Below are 22,031 nucleotides of genomic sequence, written 5' to 3'. Positions count from 1 at the left end.
CTATTTAGTGTATATTTCATGGTATTTTTCATCACTTCATATTCCTTCAAAAAGTTTTCCAGCTTTTTGGTATTCCTCCTTGTTGATATTAATTACATTTTAATATTACATTACATAAATGCACTACAATTTATTTAACCATTCCTATATATTTACTTTCCTTTTTTTCAATTACATATAATATTGCTACAAAAAATCTTTGAACAGATAATTTGGGGGGGTTATTTTTTGATGATACTTTTAGAGAATATTCCCAGTGTTGGAATTTTGGTTCAGAACACTAATATCTCAAATGAAGCATATTGGGTAGGAATTGTCAGTTAAACATTTTATTGGAGAAGGACCTCAATTGTCATTTGATTTTAAAATCTGAGATATAAGGACAATACTCAGAAACAAGGGATGAAAGATTGCTCATGCTTGAAGGAAGGATGTAAGAAGACACAGAGGATATATAGTAACTGTTTTCACATTGACAAGAGAAACTCTTACCCCCTAGAATCATACAGCTATTCTAAAATCCAAAAAGAATAGGTTCAACACACAGGAGCTACCTGCATTTGATGTAAGCAGAGTCATCAGTAAGGTGGGCCAACTGGGTCTAGGGCATAGGCATTTAAAGGAGCTGACAATATTCATCCTTGACTACTGCATAAAATAAAGGTTATCACTTTGTTAACAAGACCACTATACCCTTTGATGACCTCTACCTTGCCCTTGGTGGAAAGGTTTACCTTTTCTGCTGTCTTCTACAATTGTGGCTAGTGTCTCAGGATTTCTTTCTCACCTGAATTTGTCTTAAAATTTGATCTGAGAAAGCTTTTTTGACATGTTTGACCTGGTTAGGAAATATGCTTATTATGCCTCTAGGCACAAATGTTGTTCAGTGTCATAAATGTCAGTATTCCCTCTCAATACATTTTTGTTCTGGCCCAAACCTGTGATTCCAGTAAATTCATAATAATAATAATAGTTAATATGCGTATAGTATTTACTAAGCGCTTTAGAATTATCATCTCATTTGATCTTAGCGAAAGTCCTGGGAGGTAGGTATTATCATTAACTCTTTTAACAGATGAGGAAACTGAGGCAGACACAGGTTAAGTGACTTGTCCAGAGTCATACAACTAGTAAATATTTGATCTCAAGTTTTCCTGTTTCCAGGCCCAGAGCTCTATCCACTTAGCCACCTAGCTGCCCAGGGAATGCTCAGTGAATAAATTCTCTATCAAGGCAATTTACAGTCATTGAGAAGTTAAGTGATGCTTCTGTAACTAGTGACAGAGAGACAGGACTTGAAATCTAGGTCTTCCTGACTTCAAGGCCAACTCTCTGTCTATCCATTTTATAGCACTACATTTTCTTATTAAATTATTTCTCCACTCATATTCAGCCCTTAATTAGAGACAATAGGGTTAGCAGTGGGGGGAAAGGGAAGGACTAACACTGAATGTACAGTTGTGAAACCTGAGTTAAAATCCTAGATATCTTTGGGCAGTGATTTCAATGAGTTGCTGTTTCCTCATCTGCAAAACAAAGGGGTTGGATTGAATGAACTTTGAAATCCCTGTCCAGCTTTATAATCATCTAGTCCCAGTTTTTTTCTCAGTATTCTTTTGCAGGAACCTTAGGACACTGGCTCCTTTCATCTGAATATGTCTAGCCTTTTAGACTTAAGTGAACCCTTTTTGTTGACTCCTGTCCTTGTTATTTACTACTCTAAATTAATTTGGAATTTTAGGAAGCCAGTATGTTTGCTTGCAGTATTAATGCACACTTTTAGATTTCTGTAATTCATGTTCTCATGGCATACCATTGCTTAATAATTCTGTCACCCTGTAGAACGTAGACATCTGACCATATTTTTATTTCTTCCCTGGAATTTTTAGCAACAGGATATGTTTCTATATTCCAGACAGATAGGGGAATGCACTCAATAAATCCTTGTGTTCCCCTCAATATGAGTGTTATTTTTATCCTTGTAACCTTTTTGCCACACAAGTAGGTGGATGGTCTTTTCCTTGAAGTACTGAGAAAGTTAGGGCAGTTAGATGGGTTGATAGAGTTCTGGACTTAGAGTCAGGAAAACCTGAGTTCAAATTGAGCCTCAGACACATAATAGCTATGTGACCCTGGCCAAGTTAGTCCCTGTTTGCCTTAATCCACTGGAGAAGGAAATGGCAGAGCACTCCAGTATCTTTGCCAAAAAAAACCCCAAACCAACACCAAACAAAACAAAAAACCTCATAAGTATGGTCCAGGGGAGTCACAAAGAGTCTTTATATGATTTAACAGCAATAAATTCCCAGGGCTTAGCACAGTGCCTGGCACATTATAGGTGCCCAATAAATGTTTATTGAATTGGATTTTCAAGGATTGCAAATTCCCTCCACTTTGCCCCTACTTATGTGTTTGGGCCACTCTATCATCTATCTCCTTTATCTTTTCTTTTTTCTCGCTTTCCTTCTCTTAACAGTGTTTTTTTTTTATCACTATCAGAGAATAATTCTCAGTTTTCATAAAGGATTGTAAGATTCCATGGGGTTTTCCAATCCAGTGTCCCACTGGCATAGTCATAAATCTGCAGTGAAAATAGTTAGGAAGCAACTATCTGTTAAACAAACTCTCCCCTCCACCCTTTACCATAAGGACTAGAATCATAAATTTACAGGGGACCTCAGTGGCCCTCTAATCTAACAATAACCACTGAACCCTGGTCCAGCGTGGGTGGGCATTCCAATAATTCTTGTTACCTGGGGAGACTGAGGGTGGCAGATTACTTGGATTTGGGAGTTCTGAGCTGCTGTAGGACTTAAATTCATCAGGAGTCAGCACGAATATGCCATGCCTCAGGTAGTAGAAGGGCAACAAGGCTACCTAGGGAGGTCAGAAAAGTGGAGCAGATTAAAGTTATTTTTCTGGTCAGTATTGTAATAGGACCATAAATGTCCTCTGTACTTCTAGCCTGTATGAGACAAGGAAACCCAATTTAAAAACCCCACCAAAAACAATAACAATAACAATAACAAAGATAAAACTCACTGAAACCTGACTTCATTTACACCTTTCCTGATATGAAACTCTCTTCTCAACTGGATGGAACAGATCTAATACTGAGGATCTTTGGGAGTGAAAATGCTACAGTTTTAGGGATTAGTCTGGTTTTCAACTATTAACCCATGTCTTTGTATATGTATGGGGGAGCTAGTGGTAGAGTTCTTTCCTTCATTTACAAGTTTGGAAAAATGCTATGGTAGAAATGGTTATCTTGAAGCATAGGGAAAAGTTACAATTGGTATTGTCTTTCGAAAAGATACTCATTTTTTTTTCTTCTGCAGAATTTTGTCCGTCATCATTGGGTACACAGACGGCGACAGGAGGGAAAATGTAAGCAGTGTGGTAAGGTAAGGGGTTCAGTTATCTCATGATTATTGCAGCAGGATTCTCTCTGGCTTTACCTGGGTTACCTGAGTATCTTCTCCCATGTTAAATAAGCCTGGGATTCATTCCAATTCTCACATGAAGCTTTAAGCCCCTCCTCTGGGAAAAGAGACTTAAGACTGGTAAGCATTCACCCATAGAAATCCTGGAACCAGACTCACTTCATTACTTTCTAGCTCTCTTCATGCATGCCATTAAACACTCAGCCCTTGGCAGAACTCCCTCTTATATTATTCTATTATATATATTACATATTCTATTATATTTTGGCTTCTCCCATTAGAATGTAAGTTTCCTGAGGCCAGCAGCTGTGTTAATTGCTTTTACTTTTGGACCCTAGAATAGTGCTAGAACACTTGTAGGCATTCCATTCCTTTCAGAGAGAATGCATTTCTCAAAACTCTTATGATGTTTGGTTTGTTCCAAAACATAGTCAGTTAAAATCCCAACTTCATTAGAGGGTATTATTACATTTAAGAAATGATAAATTAGCATCTTTCTTTAAGCCTGGTATTCAGTTGGAAAAATGACTCAAGTGGTTAAATCGTACTAATGAGAACTGCTAGCTCATAACATTTATTTGCTGAACAACCAACTATTGGGTTGCTCAGCAACAATGCTTGCCAATGAATGTCCAAAATAAATGGAGCTGAAGGGAAACCCAGCCAGAAGTTCTGAATGCAATGTTTTACTAGGACCTTATCCAGTGGCAGTAATATAAAGCTCACAACAGCCTTGTAGGGACCTGCCTTTTTGTGGGTTTTGGGCATCTGCTGTGCACACCTTGTTTTTACTAAACCCATAGAGGGACTAGGGAGTGGGATTGGGGGTCCAGAGGCCCTTGCAAAGTCAAGGAAGGAAAGGTGGGTAGAAACAAAGTTCTTTCTAGGTATTTTCCTTTTTAGCACCCTACTTGGGCAGGGAGAAAGCCACAGGATAGACTCCCTTTCATGTTCTTGTAACTGAAGATTCATTTTATTGATTTTTTTCATTTTTATTAAAAATCTTTACAATAGTTAAACATATCAGTCACTCACACTTTAGGGTTCATTGCTAGCAATTCCTAATTAAGACAGCTTCAGTGAATGAGAGTTTTGATTTGGGGAGGAAATAGAGATAGTTTTATAGAGTTTGAAGTAATTCAGGGAAGGGAAGACTGACTGGTGCTAATTGGGAAGATAGCATATGGGTACCATGTGCTTGAAGCACTTAGAAAGAAGAAGGAAGTAGCTCTGAATACTCTATATTTTAACATAAGAAATTATTTCTTTTGTGCTGTAGTTTTCCTGGACCTGAGTTCAGATGTCATGGCTAGTTTGGAAAGTTAGAAACCTCAATCTAATTTCAGTGTTAACTTGCCCAAAGTAGGCATTCAATTTTTTGTTCAATTCAATTATATTTGGCCTCCCTAATCTAAGCTGTTCTTTCTAAAGGTATATAGGTATGTTTTTATATTTATGGCTGTAAGTGCACACATATTTAGATAGATAAAATCTATAATTTAGAGGCAGTTTTGTGTAGTGATTAGAGCCAGTGTTCTAGTCAGAAGACCTTGGGTTAAGGTCCTGCTACTTACCACATAAAAGCCATGATACCATAGGCAAGTCAACTAGTTCAATGGTACAGACTCTGCTAAGGTTTTCAATTATCTTAAATTGTTTTTCTGTTTGGTAGAGGGAATTTCCATACAGGGAATTGCTTACATTGATGTGATCCCTAAGGTTCTAAACTGAAATAAAATTATATGTATTTTTCAAACATTTCCAATTTGATATGTGTATCAAATCTATCTTGCAGGTTTCTTTCTTTCTTTTTTTTTGCTAAGATAGGAATTAACATATATAAAGCACTTTATAAACTTAAAATTCTTTGCAAATGTCAGTTGGTAATTTTATTACTCTTGTTCCAGACTGAAATGAGATTGTATATATTCCCAAACATACCTGATTTGATAAATGTTTCAAACTCATCACATCTAGCTCACAGATTTGCTTTATAGATGAGTTATGAGATAATGTATATGAAGCACTTTAGAAACCTTAAAATTCTTTGGAAATGATATTTCATTTTTGTGGTTGCAGTTGCCACACAGACCACAAGTTCTCCCTACCTTCTCATCCTGTCAGAGTTTTGTGATCATTATCATACCAATCAGTCGTCCCAAGGAGATCTACCCTTTGCACAGAAGATTTCCTTTTATTCTTTTAGTATTCCAGAGGTATCAGCTTACCTCATGGGCTATCCATCTGTTGTCTCTCATTCTGACAGTAGAAGAGATCTTCCTCTTCTGTTTATACCTGTCACCTGAAATGTCTTAAATGACATCTTGAACAAAAGTTATCCTGAGAGAAATGCTTTAGCCTATTTAGATCCAACATAAACTTTCATTATCCTTTTGCTTCCTTGTCATTTTAATTCTTTTAAAGTTGTGTTAGTCAGGGAGCCACTGCCAAGTAGTATCATTGGTGGGCTATTGTTGGCCTTTTACAGATATTGTTTAGGACCATTGAAGGTACCACATGGATTTCCAAAAGCATTAAACATACATCTTTCTTCTGCCCAGCCTAGATTTAACTATTATCAATCTATGCTGATCACTTGAAATAGATATATTAATGTATTAAATCACTGGCCTTCCTGTCCAGCTTTATATTGTAACCCAGGCAGTATAAGTTATTTGTTTGTTTTTTGTCTTTCAGTTTATCATTAGAATCATTTTATGCACAGTCTCGGAACAATTAAAATGAAAAGAAAGGAATATAATGAGAGAAAGTGATAAAGAGAGAAAAGTACCATAGAAAGAAGAGAGATATAGGAAAAGGAATAAAACCAGATATTGAAAAATGGAAAGAATGGTATAGACAGAGTGAGAAAGGAGTAAACAAGAAAAGATAAAGAATGAGAAAGTCAGAAGTGATTGGAAATGGTATTTCACTGATATGTCTGTAGTCTCACAACATACCACAAGTCCCTCCTATCTTATCTTATGGGAGTCTTGTGTCCATTTTTATCCCAATAGGATTAGTGACAAGAATGGTTTATTAGAATGTGAAATTGATTAAGCCCTAATCATCTCATTTGTAGATAGAGTTTCCATGTGGCCAGTATTTGTTATTTTATTGAAAAAGCTGGTGGTACTTTATTGAAAGTTTTTTAAAAAAAAGATTTTATTTTGGTAGTCCTAGTAAAAGTCCTTGAAATTGTAATGAATGTAATTTAGGATCCATTTCTCTCAAGCTGTTAATCACAGAAATGTGATAGGCCAGACTCTAAATTAGTCAGATTATCTAGAGTTCCCTAGGCTCCTGTGGTTTTACTCTTAATCTTCAATGGACTTTTGAGAATGGCAGCCATTTGGAAGAAGTTGGGAAAGAGAGGAGAATAAATCATAACTGCATTTGAGACCATGAAAACAGAGAAGTGTTGATCACCTAAAAGAAAGGTATTGTTAACTGAATTGGTATTTCTCCTTGACCCTAGGACCTGTGAGTCAGTCATCATATTACTCCTTCTGCCTAATATATGATAATCACCTTGTTCCACTCAGATTTTATCTTTTTCTGTCTATGCTGTTCCTTCTATTCTACATGATATAGAGGCCATGACCTCCTCTGGTGGCCATCATGCAAGAAGCTACCCAGGTAGTTCTGGATGCAGTGCTGAATGAGGCTCCCTGCAGATTCTCCCTCTCCCCACCTCTGCCCAGTTTCCCTAGCATGTTGTGTCTACAATTCCAACCTCAGTTTCTCAGGAGTTGGTTGAATGTCAAGGGCAAAACCCAAAGAACTTAGGGAACACTGATTCATTTGCCCAGTCACAGATAGATACGTGATCCAAGTTCTCATGACAACAACGCAGAGTAGTAGAGGTGGGCAAGCCCATGGTACAAAGTATTTTATTTCCTATTACCAATATTATTTGACATTCTGATTGTTTTTTAAAAAATTAAATCTGGAAACTTCTTTTTTATTGGGAGCACCTTTGAAGACATGAGAAGGATTTATATTAGGAATCATTCTTTGGTATAGAGATCATATAGTCATGGAATGTTACAATATCAGAGAATGAGATGGGTAGATCGTGTCAGTTAAAGCAATGAATATGAGCTTCAGCAGACTATGGGAGACAGTGAAAGATAGAAGAACTTGGTGTGCTATTCTCTTTGGGGTCATGAAAAGTCAGACACAACTGAACAACAGCACAGCAAACCTAGTATGAATAGGACCTGTACACCTTGAATTAATCAAAGCCATTTCTTGGTCATGTCCTAAGAAACTTGTATTAAAAATTGCAGAGTGATTACAGAACTAGATAGAAGTTCTGAGGGTCTGGTTGTAGAGAGGAAGAAATGGGGACATGCATAACTGAAACAAAAAGATTTAGAAGCCCATGGGCAACCAGCAGAAGAAGAAAGAAAAGAGAGCAGGTTAAATTAAGTCAGAGAAGGAATATATATTGAGAAGAGCTATTATCCCTATAGGCATCTCATAGACCAAGAGTCAGGCTGCTGACATCAGCCTACCCATTTACTCAAAAACTAAGGAAAGTCCTAAGAAAAGGTTTATTTTTTTGCCTAGTTTTTATAGACAACAATAATCTGCAGTTTCATTACTTGGTTGTTTCCCATAATTGGAATTATGTTTCAACTATAAAGAAGCCAGGACCAAATAAAAAATAGGTATAGATATAGATTAATACTGGGAGCTCAACTTCTTTCAAAATATTGAGAATTTTTCTAGATGGAGGCTCAGAACAATTGTCATTCAATGTAAAACTTTCCACTTAAAATAAGCTTCCAAAGATCCAGGGGAAGGAACCACATGAATATTAAGGGTCATTATATTTCATTTAGTGTTAAAATGAATTAATTATTATAACAGGGTGTTGCATCAGTTTAGAAGATATATGGAAGCTAAATTAAAGAAGGTTAGGGGAGATATGAGTCAGGGAGATATATTAGGAGGCTATTGTAATAGTCCTTGTGAGAGGCAATGAGGGCCTTAACTAGAACATTGGTGATGTGAATAGAGAGCAGGAAATGAGTATGAAAGATTTTGTGGGGAATCTCTTAAGAACTGTATAAAATCAAAGTAACTATATAATTCAGCCCATGTCTTAACAACTTTCCATGCATATTTTAGTTAGAAAGTTTTAGTTATAATAACAGTTAACTAAATTAAAAATCACCAAAAGTCTAATCCCAACATTTTCTTGAGGAAAGTAAGCAATGTCATTGGAATCTATTCATTTTCTACACTATTATATGATATTATTGGCCACATATTTCAGGTTGTTGAAAGAATAGAGACAGTCAAAAGAACTCAAATAAATTCCATATGGTGATTTAAAAAATTATTTTCAATACTGTAGTAGTCTGAGAGAGACCTTTATTCTCTATCCCTCCTTTTCTCCCCTATTTCAGAAGGATATTGGTATTTGTAGTGCCCAAGTCATCTAATTTTAAACTTTTCCCCATGTTCATATTTTTAAAATTTGATTTTATAGTGCATAATTAAATCTTCCTTAACAATTGAATATTCAGTGTTCAAACAGCCATGGCATCTGCCACCACCCACAGTGGCAGATTTTTTTTTAGACAGACTCTTAAAATTGAGTAATTAAGAATCTGGATCTCTTTACAGCACTGAGATCCTAGCCAAGATAATTCCTCTACAGCAGGTGGTATGTGAGAACCACACTTATAGAGACTGTGATACGACTCTGTTTATGTTAACATGTTAGACAGTGACACCAAAACCAGCCTTGCTTGTGACTCCACTAGGCTGGAATCCCACGAAGCACAGACCTGAAAATACATGACTCAGATATTCATCACATTTTCAGAATAAACATGGCACACAGTGCCCCTTCTCCCCCTCCCACTGACATAATCATAGAAGAGACCTAGTCCAACTTATCCATTTTGAAGATGAGAGGTAGTACATCATAATGGATAGAATGTTGGACCTGGAATCAAGAAAACAAAAGTCTGAATTTTGCCTCAGACCCTTATTACCTCTTCAAAGTCTTCTCTTCTTTATCTATAATATGGAGATAATAATAATACTTCTTAGGGTTGGTATGAGAATCAAATCAGATAGCATATGTAAAGTGCTTCATAAAGCTAAATGGACTTTAAAACATGAATTATTGATTATGATGATGATTAGGATGAAGTGAATGAAAAAGATGATTACAAATTCAGAAAAGTTGAAGGAGTTGCCCAAGTTATTAAATTGCAGAGATGGATTCAAACCTGCATCCTCTGACTAGAGGTCTAGTGTTTTTCCATTGTGTTTGCTATTTCGTTTTGCTTCCTTTTTCTAGTGTTTATATAATTGTTTTTAAGGGAGGGAAAAAAAAAGACTTCTTGTTGGTAATTGGCTGGTGATTTGTGTTTGCTTTTATAATGATTGCTGGTGCTAACCTATCACCTTTATGGAGGAGGAAGTATGATATGGTGTAAGAGAATTGGTTAGAACTTGAAGATCTTATTTAGTGTTCTAGCTCACTCACTAGCTCTATGATTTTGACCAAATCAATAACTGTTTAGGACCTTAGGTTCTATGTTCATAGAATAGAGATATTAATGACTGCCCAAGTCTCTGGATTATTTTTAGCAAATGTTTCATAAACCTTAACATCCTATATAATTGTGAGTAATTAATTCTTAATTATAATTAATTCTTAATATATAATGTCAATTTTAGTCACTGCATTTGAGGAATTTAATCCTGCTGCCTACAAACATATCTATGTCTCTCTCACCTGTAAGAATCCTTTACTTGATGCTGTTATCTTTTCTCTTTATTTAGCTTCCCCCCCTCCCAAACCCCAATACTATATTCTATATGGCTCTTTCCCATATCCTAGGTGATCTCTATTCTCTTTCCCTGTGTTGTATTGCCAAATTATTGTTCAGCAAATCCATCTTGATGTCCCATTTCAAATTCAAAAAAGGCAAAATGGAATCCAATATTCTCTTTGTTCCACCAGCAAGATATTCCATTTCTCAGATTGGAGCATTTTCTTTGGTTGTTCTACATATCTGGAATATTCTCCCTCTCTAACTCCACCAACTAGATTCCCTGGCTTCCTTTAAGTACCAACTAAAATTCTGTCTCTTAAAAGATTATTTTCCTAATCCCACTTAATTCTAGTTCCTTCCCTCTTTATTTCCTATTTACTAACTCATTTGTGTATATTTATTGTCTTTCCCATTAGATTGTGAGTTCTTTGAAGGCAGAGACTGTCTTTGGGCTGTTTTTATATCACTAGTAGGCATCTAATACATTTTTATTGATTAAGCCTTAACTAAACCTACCCTTTCTCCACTTCCTATCTATTTATGTCAAGGCCATTTCTTGGTTTATAGTCACCTAGGTTAGTTCACAACCCAAGAGTTAATCTTGATACTTCTTTTTCCTCCACATCTCCCTACCAGGTGAATCAATTTTCAAGTTTTGTGAACTTTACCTTTATGAAATATTTCCTTTCTACTCTCTCCATTCACATGCTCACTGCTATAGTTCAGTTCTTTTATCATCTCACCTGGATTATTTTATATAGTCTTAATAGCCATCTCCCTGATTTTAGTCTCTCTTCTTTTCAATTCTTCTCTTTCACATAGCTGTCAAATTAATATTTATAATACACAGATCTGACTATATGACTCGTTTGCTAAAAATACTCAATGCTTCTTTATTACCTATAGAATTAAATGTAAACTCATCATCAGTCTGGTATTTAAAGTCTCCCACAGTCTGGCTCCCACCCACCTTTCTAGACTAATTTCACATTATGTGTTTCTGCTTTACAAATTCTTCAAATTGGCCTACAGTCTAGAGTTCTCTGAAATTAACCATTCCATTTCCTATCTCTTTGCTTTCACACACAGGCTGTCATCTATGCCTAGAATTCACTCACTCTCAACTGTGTTTGTTAGAATATCTGGACTTCTTCAAGGCTAAATTTAGGTTCTACTTCTTACTTAAAGTCTTTCCTGATTCCTATAGTTTGTGTTCTCCTCCTCTTCCTCCAATTATCTTACATATCCTTTTTTACCTCTTTACATTCTCTATTCTCCAATTAGAATATAAAACCCTTCAGGATACTTTGTTTTTTAAAAATTTGTATTTAATGCCTTGTTTAAATGCTTCATAAGTAGAAGGTTCATAAGTCGTGGTTTTAGTGAACCTGAATTCAGTTCAGAATTCATATCAGAGCCACACAATCTTCTCAGTACTTAGGCTTAGTCTACCTTCTTTAAAAAAATATTTTAAGTACTTCTCAATTACATATAAAGACAATTTTGACGTTCATTTTTAAAAATCATGAGTTCTGATTTCTCTTTCTCCCTCCTTTTACCCCCCCCCCTTTGAGAAGACAAGCAATTAGATATTGATTATACATGTGAAGTCATAAAAACTATTTGCATGTTACCCATGTTGCAAATGAAAACACAGACAAAAAAGAAGAAAAATAAAGTATGTTAAAAATATGTTCCATTTGCATTCAGAGTTATCAGTTCTGTCTTTGGAGGTAGAGAGCATTTTTCATCATGGGACCTTTGGAAGTGTCTTGATCCATGTAGCTAAGTTTTTCACAGTTGATCCTCTTTATAATATCCATGTAACTGTTTACAATGTTCTCCAGGTTCTGCTCACTTTATTTTACACCAGTCACATAAGTTTTTCCAGGTTTTTCTGAAACCATCCTGCTCATCCTTTCTTAAAGCACAATAATATTCCATCATAATCATATACCACAGCTTAATCAGCCATTCTCCAATTGATGGACATTACCTTGGTATCCAATTCTTTGCTCCCATAAAAGGAGATGCTATGAATATTTTTGTATAAATAGATCCTTTTCTTTGATACCTTTGGTATAACAGACCTAGTAGTACTATATCAAAGGCTTTACAGTTTTATAACTCTTTTTAGGGATAGTTCCAAATTTGACTTTCCAGGAATTCCCAGTCAAGCTATTCCATTTTTCTGTCTCTGGGACTTCAGACATTACTGAGGTTATAGGGAAAATTATTAATATGTGGCTTATTAGAAGCTCCACAACTACAATGCTAACATTCATTTACATGATAAAGTTCTCCAGAATCAATACCAAGGAATCTGATTTAGTTGAAAAATATACCCTAGTGATAAGGATTTGAAGAATTGTTAATGGTTTGGTTATCAACCACCCTTCTACTACTCCATTCAGTGGAAACATTTGAATATAACAAATATATGTATTATTAATATATTATATATAGACATATATGATAAAATAAAAAAATACAGTGACCATTGACTAATTTCCTAAAAGAGGGCACAGTGGATAATTTAATATGTAGTGTAGTACATGATCCTTAGGAGCAACTTAGTGGCACAGTGGAGAGAGTGCTGATCTGGAGTCAGGAGGACTGATCTTGAGTTCAAATCTGGCCTTAGATGCTTACTGTGTGATCCTGAGTAAGTCACTTAACACTGTTTACCTTAGTTGCTTCATCTATAATATAAGCTGGAGAAGGAAATGGCAAACCATTCCAGGATTGTTGCCTAGAAAATCCCAAAGAATTGTAAATGACTGAAAAACAACTGAACAATGACATGATCCTTAGTCCATACTGGTTTAGACACATGGTTAATTGTAACATTATAGTTCTTGTTTCCTTCTGGGCTCAGCTCAACTGCTACCTCCTGCATGAAGTCATTTCTGTTCCTTCACCCAATTTTTTTTTTAAAACCCTTACCTTCCATCTTGGAGTCAATACTGTGTATTGGCTCCAAGGCAGAAGAGTGGTAAGGGCTAGACAATGGGGGTCAAGTGACTTGCCCAGGGTCACACAGCTAGGAAGTGACTGAAGCCAGATATGAACCTAGGACCTCCCGTCTCTAGGCCTGGCTCTCAATCCACTGAGCTACCCAGCTGCCCCCCCTCACCCAATTTTTAAGGACAAGGGAATGAGCATTTTATATAGCTCCTACTATATACCAGACAATGAACTAAGTACTTTACAAATATCTCATTTGATTATTTTCAATAATTCTCTGAGGTGGGTACCATTATTATTGGCATTATACCATTGGAAGGAAATTGAGGGAAACAGAAGGTAAAATACTTGACCATGGTCACCCAAGTAGTAATATTTTAAGCTGTATTTGAACCCAGGTCTCCTTGACTCTAGCCTAATGCTCTTATCTGGTGCATTACCTGTCAGCATTATTAGTCCTACACCCCATACCCCACTTATTTTGCACTTAAATTGCATATATTTTGCATTGATTTATGTGTGTACACAGAATATAAGCTTTCAGAGGACAGAGATTATGCCATTTATGTCTTTGTATTCCCAAAAATTAGCATACAACTAATGACTAATAGATGCTAACTGAATAAATGAATGAGTTGTACAAAAGTAAGGGGAAAAATTCCGTTTACAGAAATATCTTTTTCCTTCTGAATTCCTAGGGATTCCAGCAGAAATTCTCCTTTCATAGTAAAGAGATTGTGGCCATCAGCTGTTCTTGGTGTAAGCAGGCGGTAAGTGCCAGGGACTCAAGGGGAGGGGAGGAACTGACAGCATTTAGTAGATTGATTTCATATTACAGATGAGGAAACAGGCACAGAGGGATTAAGTGACAGACTTAAAGTTGCTCTGGTAGGATTGGAACCCAAGTATTCAAGTATTTCCATGCTCTTTACACTATACCATGCTATGCTTGTGTTCCAGCTCCAGTTCACTGAAGATAAACATTGCTTCCAAGGGCCAACCTAGTTATTAATCCTTCCTGTTTCTCCTTTATTGACATGTAACCATTTAAATAGCTTTTGAGTACTCCTCCCATGTTGTACCAGGGACAATATATTATGTATCATATTGTTCTCTCACCATTAATGCTCATTTTCTTTGGCTTTAGGCACTTTTTGATGGGGTGGAAGGGTTTCTTTTTTTTTCCTTCTCCTGTATTTATTAATTCCCATAACATTTATTAAACACCTGAATTTGACACTTATTGTAATTTACTCATGAGGATCATGTCCAGGATCTGTCATTAGGATCCACAGGGTCTGACCAGCTGGGCTAACTAGTTTATTAAACAACTAGAAGACAATATTGCATGTTAAATATCAAACAGCCACCATCCATTAAATATGTCAGATATTTAATCATACCCTAATCATTGTAACTTTCAACATCAGTAGTCTAAAGCTGGAAGGGACCTTAAAAGTCATGTAGTCATTTTATATAAAGGTAGTTCAACTAATGACCAATAGATGTTTACTGAATAAATGAATGTGACCCAGACAAAGCCTCTGAAATTATCATATAGGATCATAACTGGAATAGATCTTAGAGCCTATAGAGGTCAATCACCTTATTTTACAGAGAAAATTGAATTAAAAAACTTAAAATGATTTGTTCAAAATCTCAAAGCTATTAAGTATAAGAGATGGGATTTGAATCTAGGTCTTACTCATTCTATTCCACTATTATTATGTTAAATAGGATTAAATTGGAAGGGCACTGAATTTGGAATCAGTGGATCCAGATTTGAATCAGACTTTCTACTTACTACCTCCATGAGCCTGTGTTTCACTTTCCTCACTTGTAATATGAAGGCGGTTTGGCTATATGACTTCTTAGGTCTCTTCTAACTCTAAATCTATGTAAATATATGAAAATGTAAATTTCTCTGCAAAGTGGAGTTCACTTGTACCAAACTCTAAAGGATCATCCCATTTTATGGTGATACACATTGAGAGGAAGATTGTGTGACTTCCCTGGAAGATTATACAATGAATCAGTGGCAGCAGTGGACATAGATACTAGGTCTTCTCTCTCTAGTCTATTTTATAATCATTCAAAGCAAGATTCCTTCCTTCCATTTGAAAGTTCAAAGTGCTTTAGAAATGCCAAGTACTATGCCTGTAGAGCATCATTATTTCAACACTAAAAGTTCAAATTAAAGGCCTTCTAGCAAAGAGAAGGCAAGAAGGCTGTTCACATTCTCTTTCCTGGTTAATGAACAGCTCTTTGGGGAGAGGGACCTGTGCCATTTTGTACTTTTCTGACCCATAGATTTCAGGCTCTGCTTGGGCAAGATTTCTGTATATCTGGAAAGGGGAGGCATCTTGAAGAGTTCACTTGCTTTGACTCTAGTTCCTTTTCTAGACTCTAGACTTTTCCCATCCCTAAAATGGGTAATTTTAGACATCTAAATAACCTTAGAAAAATAAGATAGTTTAACTGAATAGGCAACATATACATAGTGAATTCAGTACTGGATAGTCTCCTAGTATATACTCTTACTGCTACTGCTATACTACTGCTGCTGCTACTACCACTTCTATTGCTACTTCTCTTCTTCTTCTTGCTATTGTTTTTGCTATTGCTACTGCTATTGCTTCTGCTGCTGGCTCCACCTAGCACTTATGGTGCTTTAAGTTCTGCAAAGTGCTTGACACATTTTTTCATTTGATTCTCACAATAGTCTTTGAGAATGATACTTTTATTATACCCATTTTACAGATAAAGCAACTGACTAGATTAAATTATTGTGCAGGGTTACATATCTAGGAAGTCCTTTAAGTACTTTTTGAATTTAAGTCTAGTACTCTATTCATTTCACTGCTTTAGTGGCCAAAAATAATAATGTATTAGAGTTGTAAGATCCCTTAAAAATCTCCAAAGAGATAGTGTGCTATAGTCTCAAATTTAAGTAGAAATATATCCCTATGGGCTACACATTGAATTATTTATGGATTCATTAATTAAAATATTTTATTTTTCCAATTACATGAAAAATAATTTTCAGCATTCAATTTTTAAAATTTTGAGTTGTAAATTCTCTCTCTTCCTGCCCCTCCCCACTCTGTGAGAACAGGAATTTGATGTAGATATATATACATTGTACTTTGCTTTAGAAAATCACTATTGCATTATATTTTTATTTACTCTGTCAAATATTTCTGAACTCCATTTTAATCTGGTCCAAGCTGGCATTTATGGCAACAAGTTGGACCCCTCTGATGTAGTGGAATGAAAACTTGTTTCTAGAGTTTCTAGACAACTTGACTTTAAGTCTAAGATCTATTTCTTGGTGTCTGAGTAACTGAGCAAATCACCTTACTTCTCTGGGTTTTGATTTCTTTATCTGTACAAGGAAAGGTTTCTGTGTTGGCAAACCTATGATACACATACTGGAGAGGTCTGCTCCCTTCCTCCTCTCCACATGCTCCTGAGGACATTTCTCACTTCACTTACCCAGCAGCCCAATGGGAGCACTTCCTCCCTCTCTTATCCTGGGTAAGGAATGGGGGCTCACATATTGAGTGAAGGTTGCAGTTTGGGCACTGTCTCTAAAAGGTTCACCATCACTGGATTAGACTATGAGACCACTAAAGTCTCTTATGCCTCTAAATCTATAATTCTGAAATTATGATAGATCTCTAAATTTTCTTTAAGCTGTAAGTCTTATAACAATTAAATTTCTATCCCAGGATGATCTTTTATCATGGAATCTTGGATAATTAGCCAGTCAGCCAATTCTTGATAACTTAATTTAAAACTCTCTGGTTGACATAGCACAAATTCCAATATTACTGGATTGCTGCACCCCCTCTGACTGTGACTTCTAAATTGATCCCTTAGGCCCCTAGTTCCCCTAATCCAGGGGCTCTTCAGCTTTCTTATATAATGAGGCCCTTTAAGAGTTTGATAAGGCCTTTGAACCTCTTCTCAGAATAATGTCCTTGAATACATAACTGGCACATATAGTGCTTTAAACTTTGCAAAATGCTTTACAAATCTAATCTCATTTGATCCTCACAACAATCCTGAATACAGATACTATTATTCTCCCCACTTACAAATGTGAACACTGAGGCAGACTAAAGTTAAAAGTAGTTAGTGTCAAAGGACAAATTTGTATTCATGGCTTCTGACTAGGTTTTTTCCTGGTTCAAATCCAGCCACAGGTACTTCCTAGCTGTATGGGCTTGGACAAGTCTCTTGACCCTCTTTGCCTCAATTTCCTCAACTTTAAAATGAGCTAGAGAAGGAAATAGCAAACTACTGCAGTATCTCTGCTAGAAAGAACCCCAAAACAACCAAATGGAATCATGAAGAGCTAGACATGATGAAAATGATTAAACAATAATGATAACTTGCTGATTCCAGGTCCAGTAATCAATGTATTCTACCACCTATTAGCCTCATGAATAGGATTTCAAAGGAAATAAATTAAATTAAAATGCAGCTATCAAAATATTTTATAAAATACTTCACAGACCCCCTAAAGCCTCTTCAGATATACTCTGGATCCATGATCCCAAGGTTGATAACCTATGCTTCAGCAAGGTGATTTGCTTAAACAGTAGTCATACTCATATATGTCCTCTCCTGTACATCTGTTCTCATGCCATTTGTGACTCTTTTTTCTTTCTCCAGTTTCACAACAAGGTTACCTGCTTCATGATGCACCACATTGAGGAGCCATGTTCCCTGGGGGCTCATGCTGCTGTCATTGTCCCACCTACCTGGATCATTAAGGTGAAGAAACCTCAGGTAACTGCCTACTCACTATTAGTATGAATGCTTTCAGGCTAACTCAGAGCATAATAACTGCTGCTTTTTGCTGCTTCTCTCAACTAGCCTCTGGGTTCAGATAGTCCATGCTTATGTATCCACGTACCCCCATGCTTGGTTTCCATGACCAATTCCACTCCCTTTTCATGATGCTCTGGAGGACTCTGTCATGGGAAAAATATCCCCATTCTAATGAAATCAAGAACTCAAATTGAGGGAATCTCTTTCCTCTTTATATACTGGCTATGCCCTTTCTGGGTGGGTGGGATTTAGTCCTGGGTCTCTCTGGAGAGCCAGTGATGGGCATAGCAAGTCAGAAGCTATGGGTGTTGATATAGCTGTATAATATCCTTTGTTCTCAACTCTTAAGTGTTGTTACGGAGTAAGAGTAAGGGTATGGTATTCTGGTACCACTGAATAGTTAAGGTGATCTCTACTTCTGAGCTTCCTTCCATGTCCAGAGGGATAGATAGATAGATTTGAATTTGTTGCTTCTCAATATGTAGTCTACATAGAGGAAAATTATATTGATGGTCAGAATGACTTGAATATTTCCAAAACAATATCATTTTCAAAGCATATCCCCATTGGATTTTGGGTTGTAAGGAATGAACTGTTGTGGGAAAACTTCTAAAGCAATACCATGAGTTATAAAAGAAAAACCTAGAAAGTCTGACTGGAGCTAGAATATGTAATGCCAATCTGAAGAACTGATCTTTTACCCTAGAAGGAATAGAGAGTCAATTGTACCTTGGAAAAAATAATTTTGTCATATACCTTTGACAGAAAACTATGATGAGGATAAGAGAATCAGTATTCATTAACAGTGATTTTAAATAAGGTTTCAGTTATTTAACTTAAACCTTTAGATACAGATCACAGAGACTATAGCCAACGATCACATCATCACATAAAGTACCCTTGTGCTCCAATGGAACAGAAAATCAGTCAGTCTATCCATCTACCTACCTACCTACCTGCATACCTACTTATCTATCTATCTATCTATCTATCTATCTATCTATCTATCTATCTATCTATCTGTCTGTCCATCCATCTCTCTGTCTGTTTGTCTGTCTCTCTGTCTGTCCCCCCCCCTCCCTCTCTCTCTCTCTGTGCAGGGGGTTGGCATTGGACTGACTGTTCCACTTCAAAGGTGAATTTCTTTCTTAGAACCTTAGATATTGGTTGACCCTTGATTTTTGATGCATGGCTTTCAGCTTTATATTGAAGTATTTACCTAAAATAAACAGAGGTATAGTAATATCTGCATAGATTTATGAGATAAAATGAACAACTCAAAAAAGAGAAGATACTTTTTTTAGCTTAGGGTGGGATACTTGATCTATAGAGAAGCTCAGAAGAAGAGACCTACTTCAGAGGGAAGAAACACAAATGAAGTTTTGCTGTAAAATTGAGATCTTACTTTATGTCAAAAGTGATATCAAACTCTTCCAGAAAGAAAAGATAGGCAGTAACATTGAAGGAGTTCCTAGATTTAGTGTTGGAAGGAACTTCATAGGCCTTATAGCCTCCAACCGTAAAATCTCCCAGATGATAACACTATGGTTAAGAGAGGTTGAAGGACTTGCCCAAAGTTGTACAGATTGTTTGTATCTAAGGAAGTATTTAAACTCAGGTACTTTGACTCCATAGCCAGTGTTCTTCCCATCTTATGGCTCCTCTAATTGCACTGAAGTAGGAAAAACCTAATGTTATTTGTTGGATTTTGGCTAAGCATTAATAAAAGGTGGTGACTATATGAGAATCATTAGATCACAATAAAGTTGCTGTGAAACAAATACCAAGAAATGACATACTTCTTATTTTGACACACTCCCCTGCTCCCTATATTTTGGACCAGATTCATTTATGATTGATAAGTTGAACTGCCTTGCTTTGTCACTGTAAGGGTAGGGAATAGAGAATGGACTTGTAATTTCATTGTTATAAGGAATTCTAGGGGAAGAAATTGCCTCTACCAGTGTGGGCTGGCACCTATAATTTTTAGTTGTAGAGATTTGCCTATGGAAGTGAGGGTTTGTCACACAATCAGAATGTCAGACCTTGGCCTGGAACTCAGGCGTTCTCAATATCCTAGTCAACTCTCTATCCACTAAAGCACATTTCCTTTCTTTGTCCTAAACATAAAAGTACATGGGTATGCCAATTGTCAAGAGTTTTTAAATTGTTTGATCGTAAGAGTCAGGCTTATAATGCTGTACTGTTGTATTGGATATACTATCACAGAGAGCAGAGTTGATTTACCTACTCTCAGGGAACATATTAAAGTATAGAATTCTGAGCTCTGTAGAATGGTGGCAGTGTCTCTATAGTCTTTAGCAATGGTGTATATTATATTTAGGTTGTGAGGTTTAGATAGGCATGAATATGGGAAGGATGATGCTAATGCCCATTAAAAGAAGAGTTGGGTAAAATGGGATTAGTGCTTTGGAAAGGCAGTGTAGAAAAACAATGAATGATGAGGGAAAATTTTTACTTTCCCTCAGTTTCTTGACAAGGAGGTGGAATAGAAATGAGCCAGAGTTTTAGAAGCAAATGAAGAGCGAGTATGTGATCTTTTATTAAAATGGGTCAAATTACCAAAGTATATCCTCTCAAGAATAGTTATTAATTCCTGATAACTTGAAATTCAAATAGCTCTAACAGCAATTGTTGTAGAGTATGAACCAAGTGATAAAGTTCTTGTCAGGTAAGTGGTAGAGATGAAGTTCTTTTAAAGAAAACTATTAAATGATCAGTATGAAATAGTATGAGATGTATAAATTAAAAAATTGCAAACAAGATTTAAAGAATTAGAAAACCTAGGCACTTTTGAATTACTCTGTGAATCACTTTCTTATCATCACTTTTTGAGGTTTGAAGACACTTTTCAGAATTCACATAGAAACATCCAGTTACCTTCCTTACTGGTGTTTCCCTTTGTATGGTTGGCCCTGAAAGGGACCCCCTTTTTCATTTCTCAAACACTTTCCCCCTTGAGGAAAAAACACTCATCTTCCCAATATTCTTCTATGAGTTTTCCATCAGAGAAGGATGAAGTTCAATTCCCATTTGTTGTTTCCCAACGTCCATGAAGCTTTCTTTGTCTGTTTGCCCTAATTCTTTAGCCATGATTCTTTTCTGGATCTTGATTCTTTAGCTTCCAGAAAGGTTTTTTTTTTGGTTTTCTTCTTTAGCACTTTTTTTTTTGCCAGTCCAATTTAACTGATACCCTGGAGAAAGAAGATGGTTATTACTCCAAAGTTTCCCTGCTAGTGATGATTCTTTCTGTAGTCAGGAAATAATAATAATTCACCCTTACATTGCACTTAAAGGTTTTCAAAGTACTTCCTGCAACAACCTTGTGAGGTAAGTATTGCAAGTATTATAATCCCCGTTTTACAGGTGAAGAAATTTAGACTTAGAGAGGCTAAGTGACTTGCCTAAGGTTACAAACTTCTAAGCATCTAAGCCAGGATTTGAACTTACCTTTTTCCCGATTCCAACTCCAAAGGTCTGTCTTTCTGACCTGTGCTGCCTCTCAGTAACTACAATGTGTCGGACTTGTGATTTGTATGTGGCTGCTTACGTTGATGGGGATTGTTTCTGCTAGTCTCAAGGATTTAGCATGTTTCAAACTTGAGTCCCTTTTTCTGACAGTATTTTTAAGTGGGTTAAACATCTTTAACACATATTTTAAACATGACAAAGAGGACAAAATATGGTAAGCCATTTAAAAAATATATAAGAGGAATAAAAATGAGCCAGAAAGTTTACCCCTGAAAGCCATAGTGCTGTGCACATACCACTCAGGAACATGCACAGCAGTGAAGATGTTTGGGAGATCATATGGGGGATATGGCTTCCCAAGAGGACACAGTCCAAGATGGATAAATGGGGGAGCAACAGAGGGCAATATACTCAAATACTATTGTGCCAACATTATCAGAGGGAATCATTGACACTCTCCTGTAGTCTGCTGAAAGTAGAAAAT

At 36.3% G+C, this 22,031-nt stretch overlaps 1 protein-coding gene across 2 annotated transcripts in view; it reads left to right on the top strand.

Annotated features, from left to right (window-relative positions):
* Positions 1 to 22,031, top strand: part of DGKI (diacylglycerol kinase iota) — a 623,490-nt gene that overhangs the window by 259,497 nt on the left and 341,962 nt on the right. For both annotated transcript variants that reach the window (XM_056799742.1, XM_003342025.4), the window contains exons 6-8: positions 3,339 to 3,404; positions 13,915 to 13,986; positions 17,897 to 18,013. In XM_056799742.1, coding sequence (XP_056655720.1) covers positions 3,339 to 3,404; positions 13,915 to 13,986; positions 17,897 to 18,013 — 255 coding nt within the window. The remainder of the gene's footprint in view (positions 1 to 3,338; positions 3,405 to 13,914; positions 13,987 to 17,896; positions 18,014 to 22,031) is intronic.

The sequence above is a fragment of the Monodelphis domestica genome, chromosome 5, assembly GCF_027887165.1.
Source record: "Monodelphis domestica isolate mMonDom1 chromosome 5, mMonDom1.pri, whole genome shotgun sequence".
Lineage (NCBI taxonomy): Eukaryota > Metazoa > Chordata > Mammalia > Didelphimorphia > Didelphidae > Monodelphis > Monodelphis domestica.
Note: the sequence above shows the minus strand (reverse complement) of the source record. Positions and strands in the feature narration are given on the sequence as shown.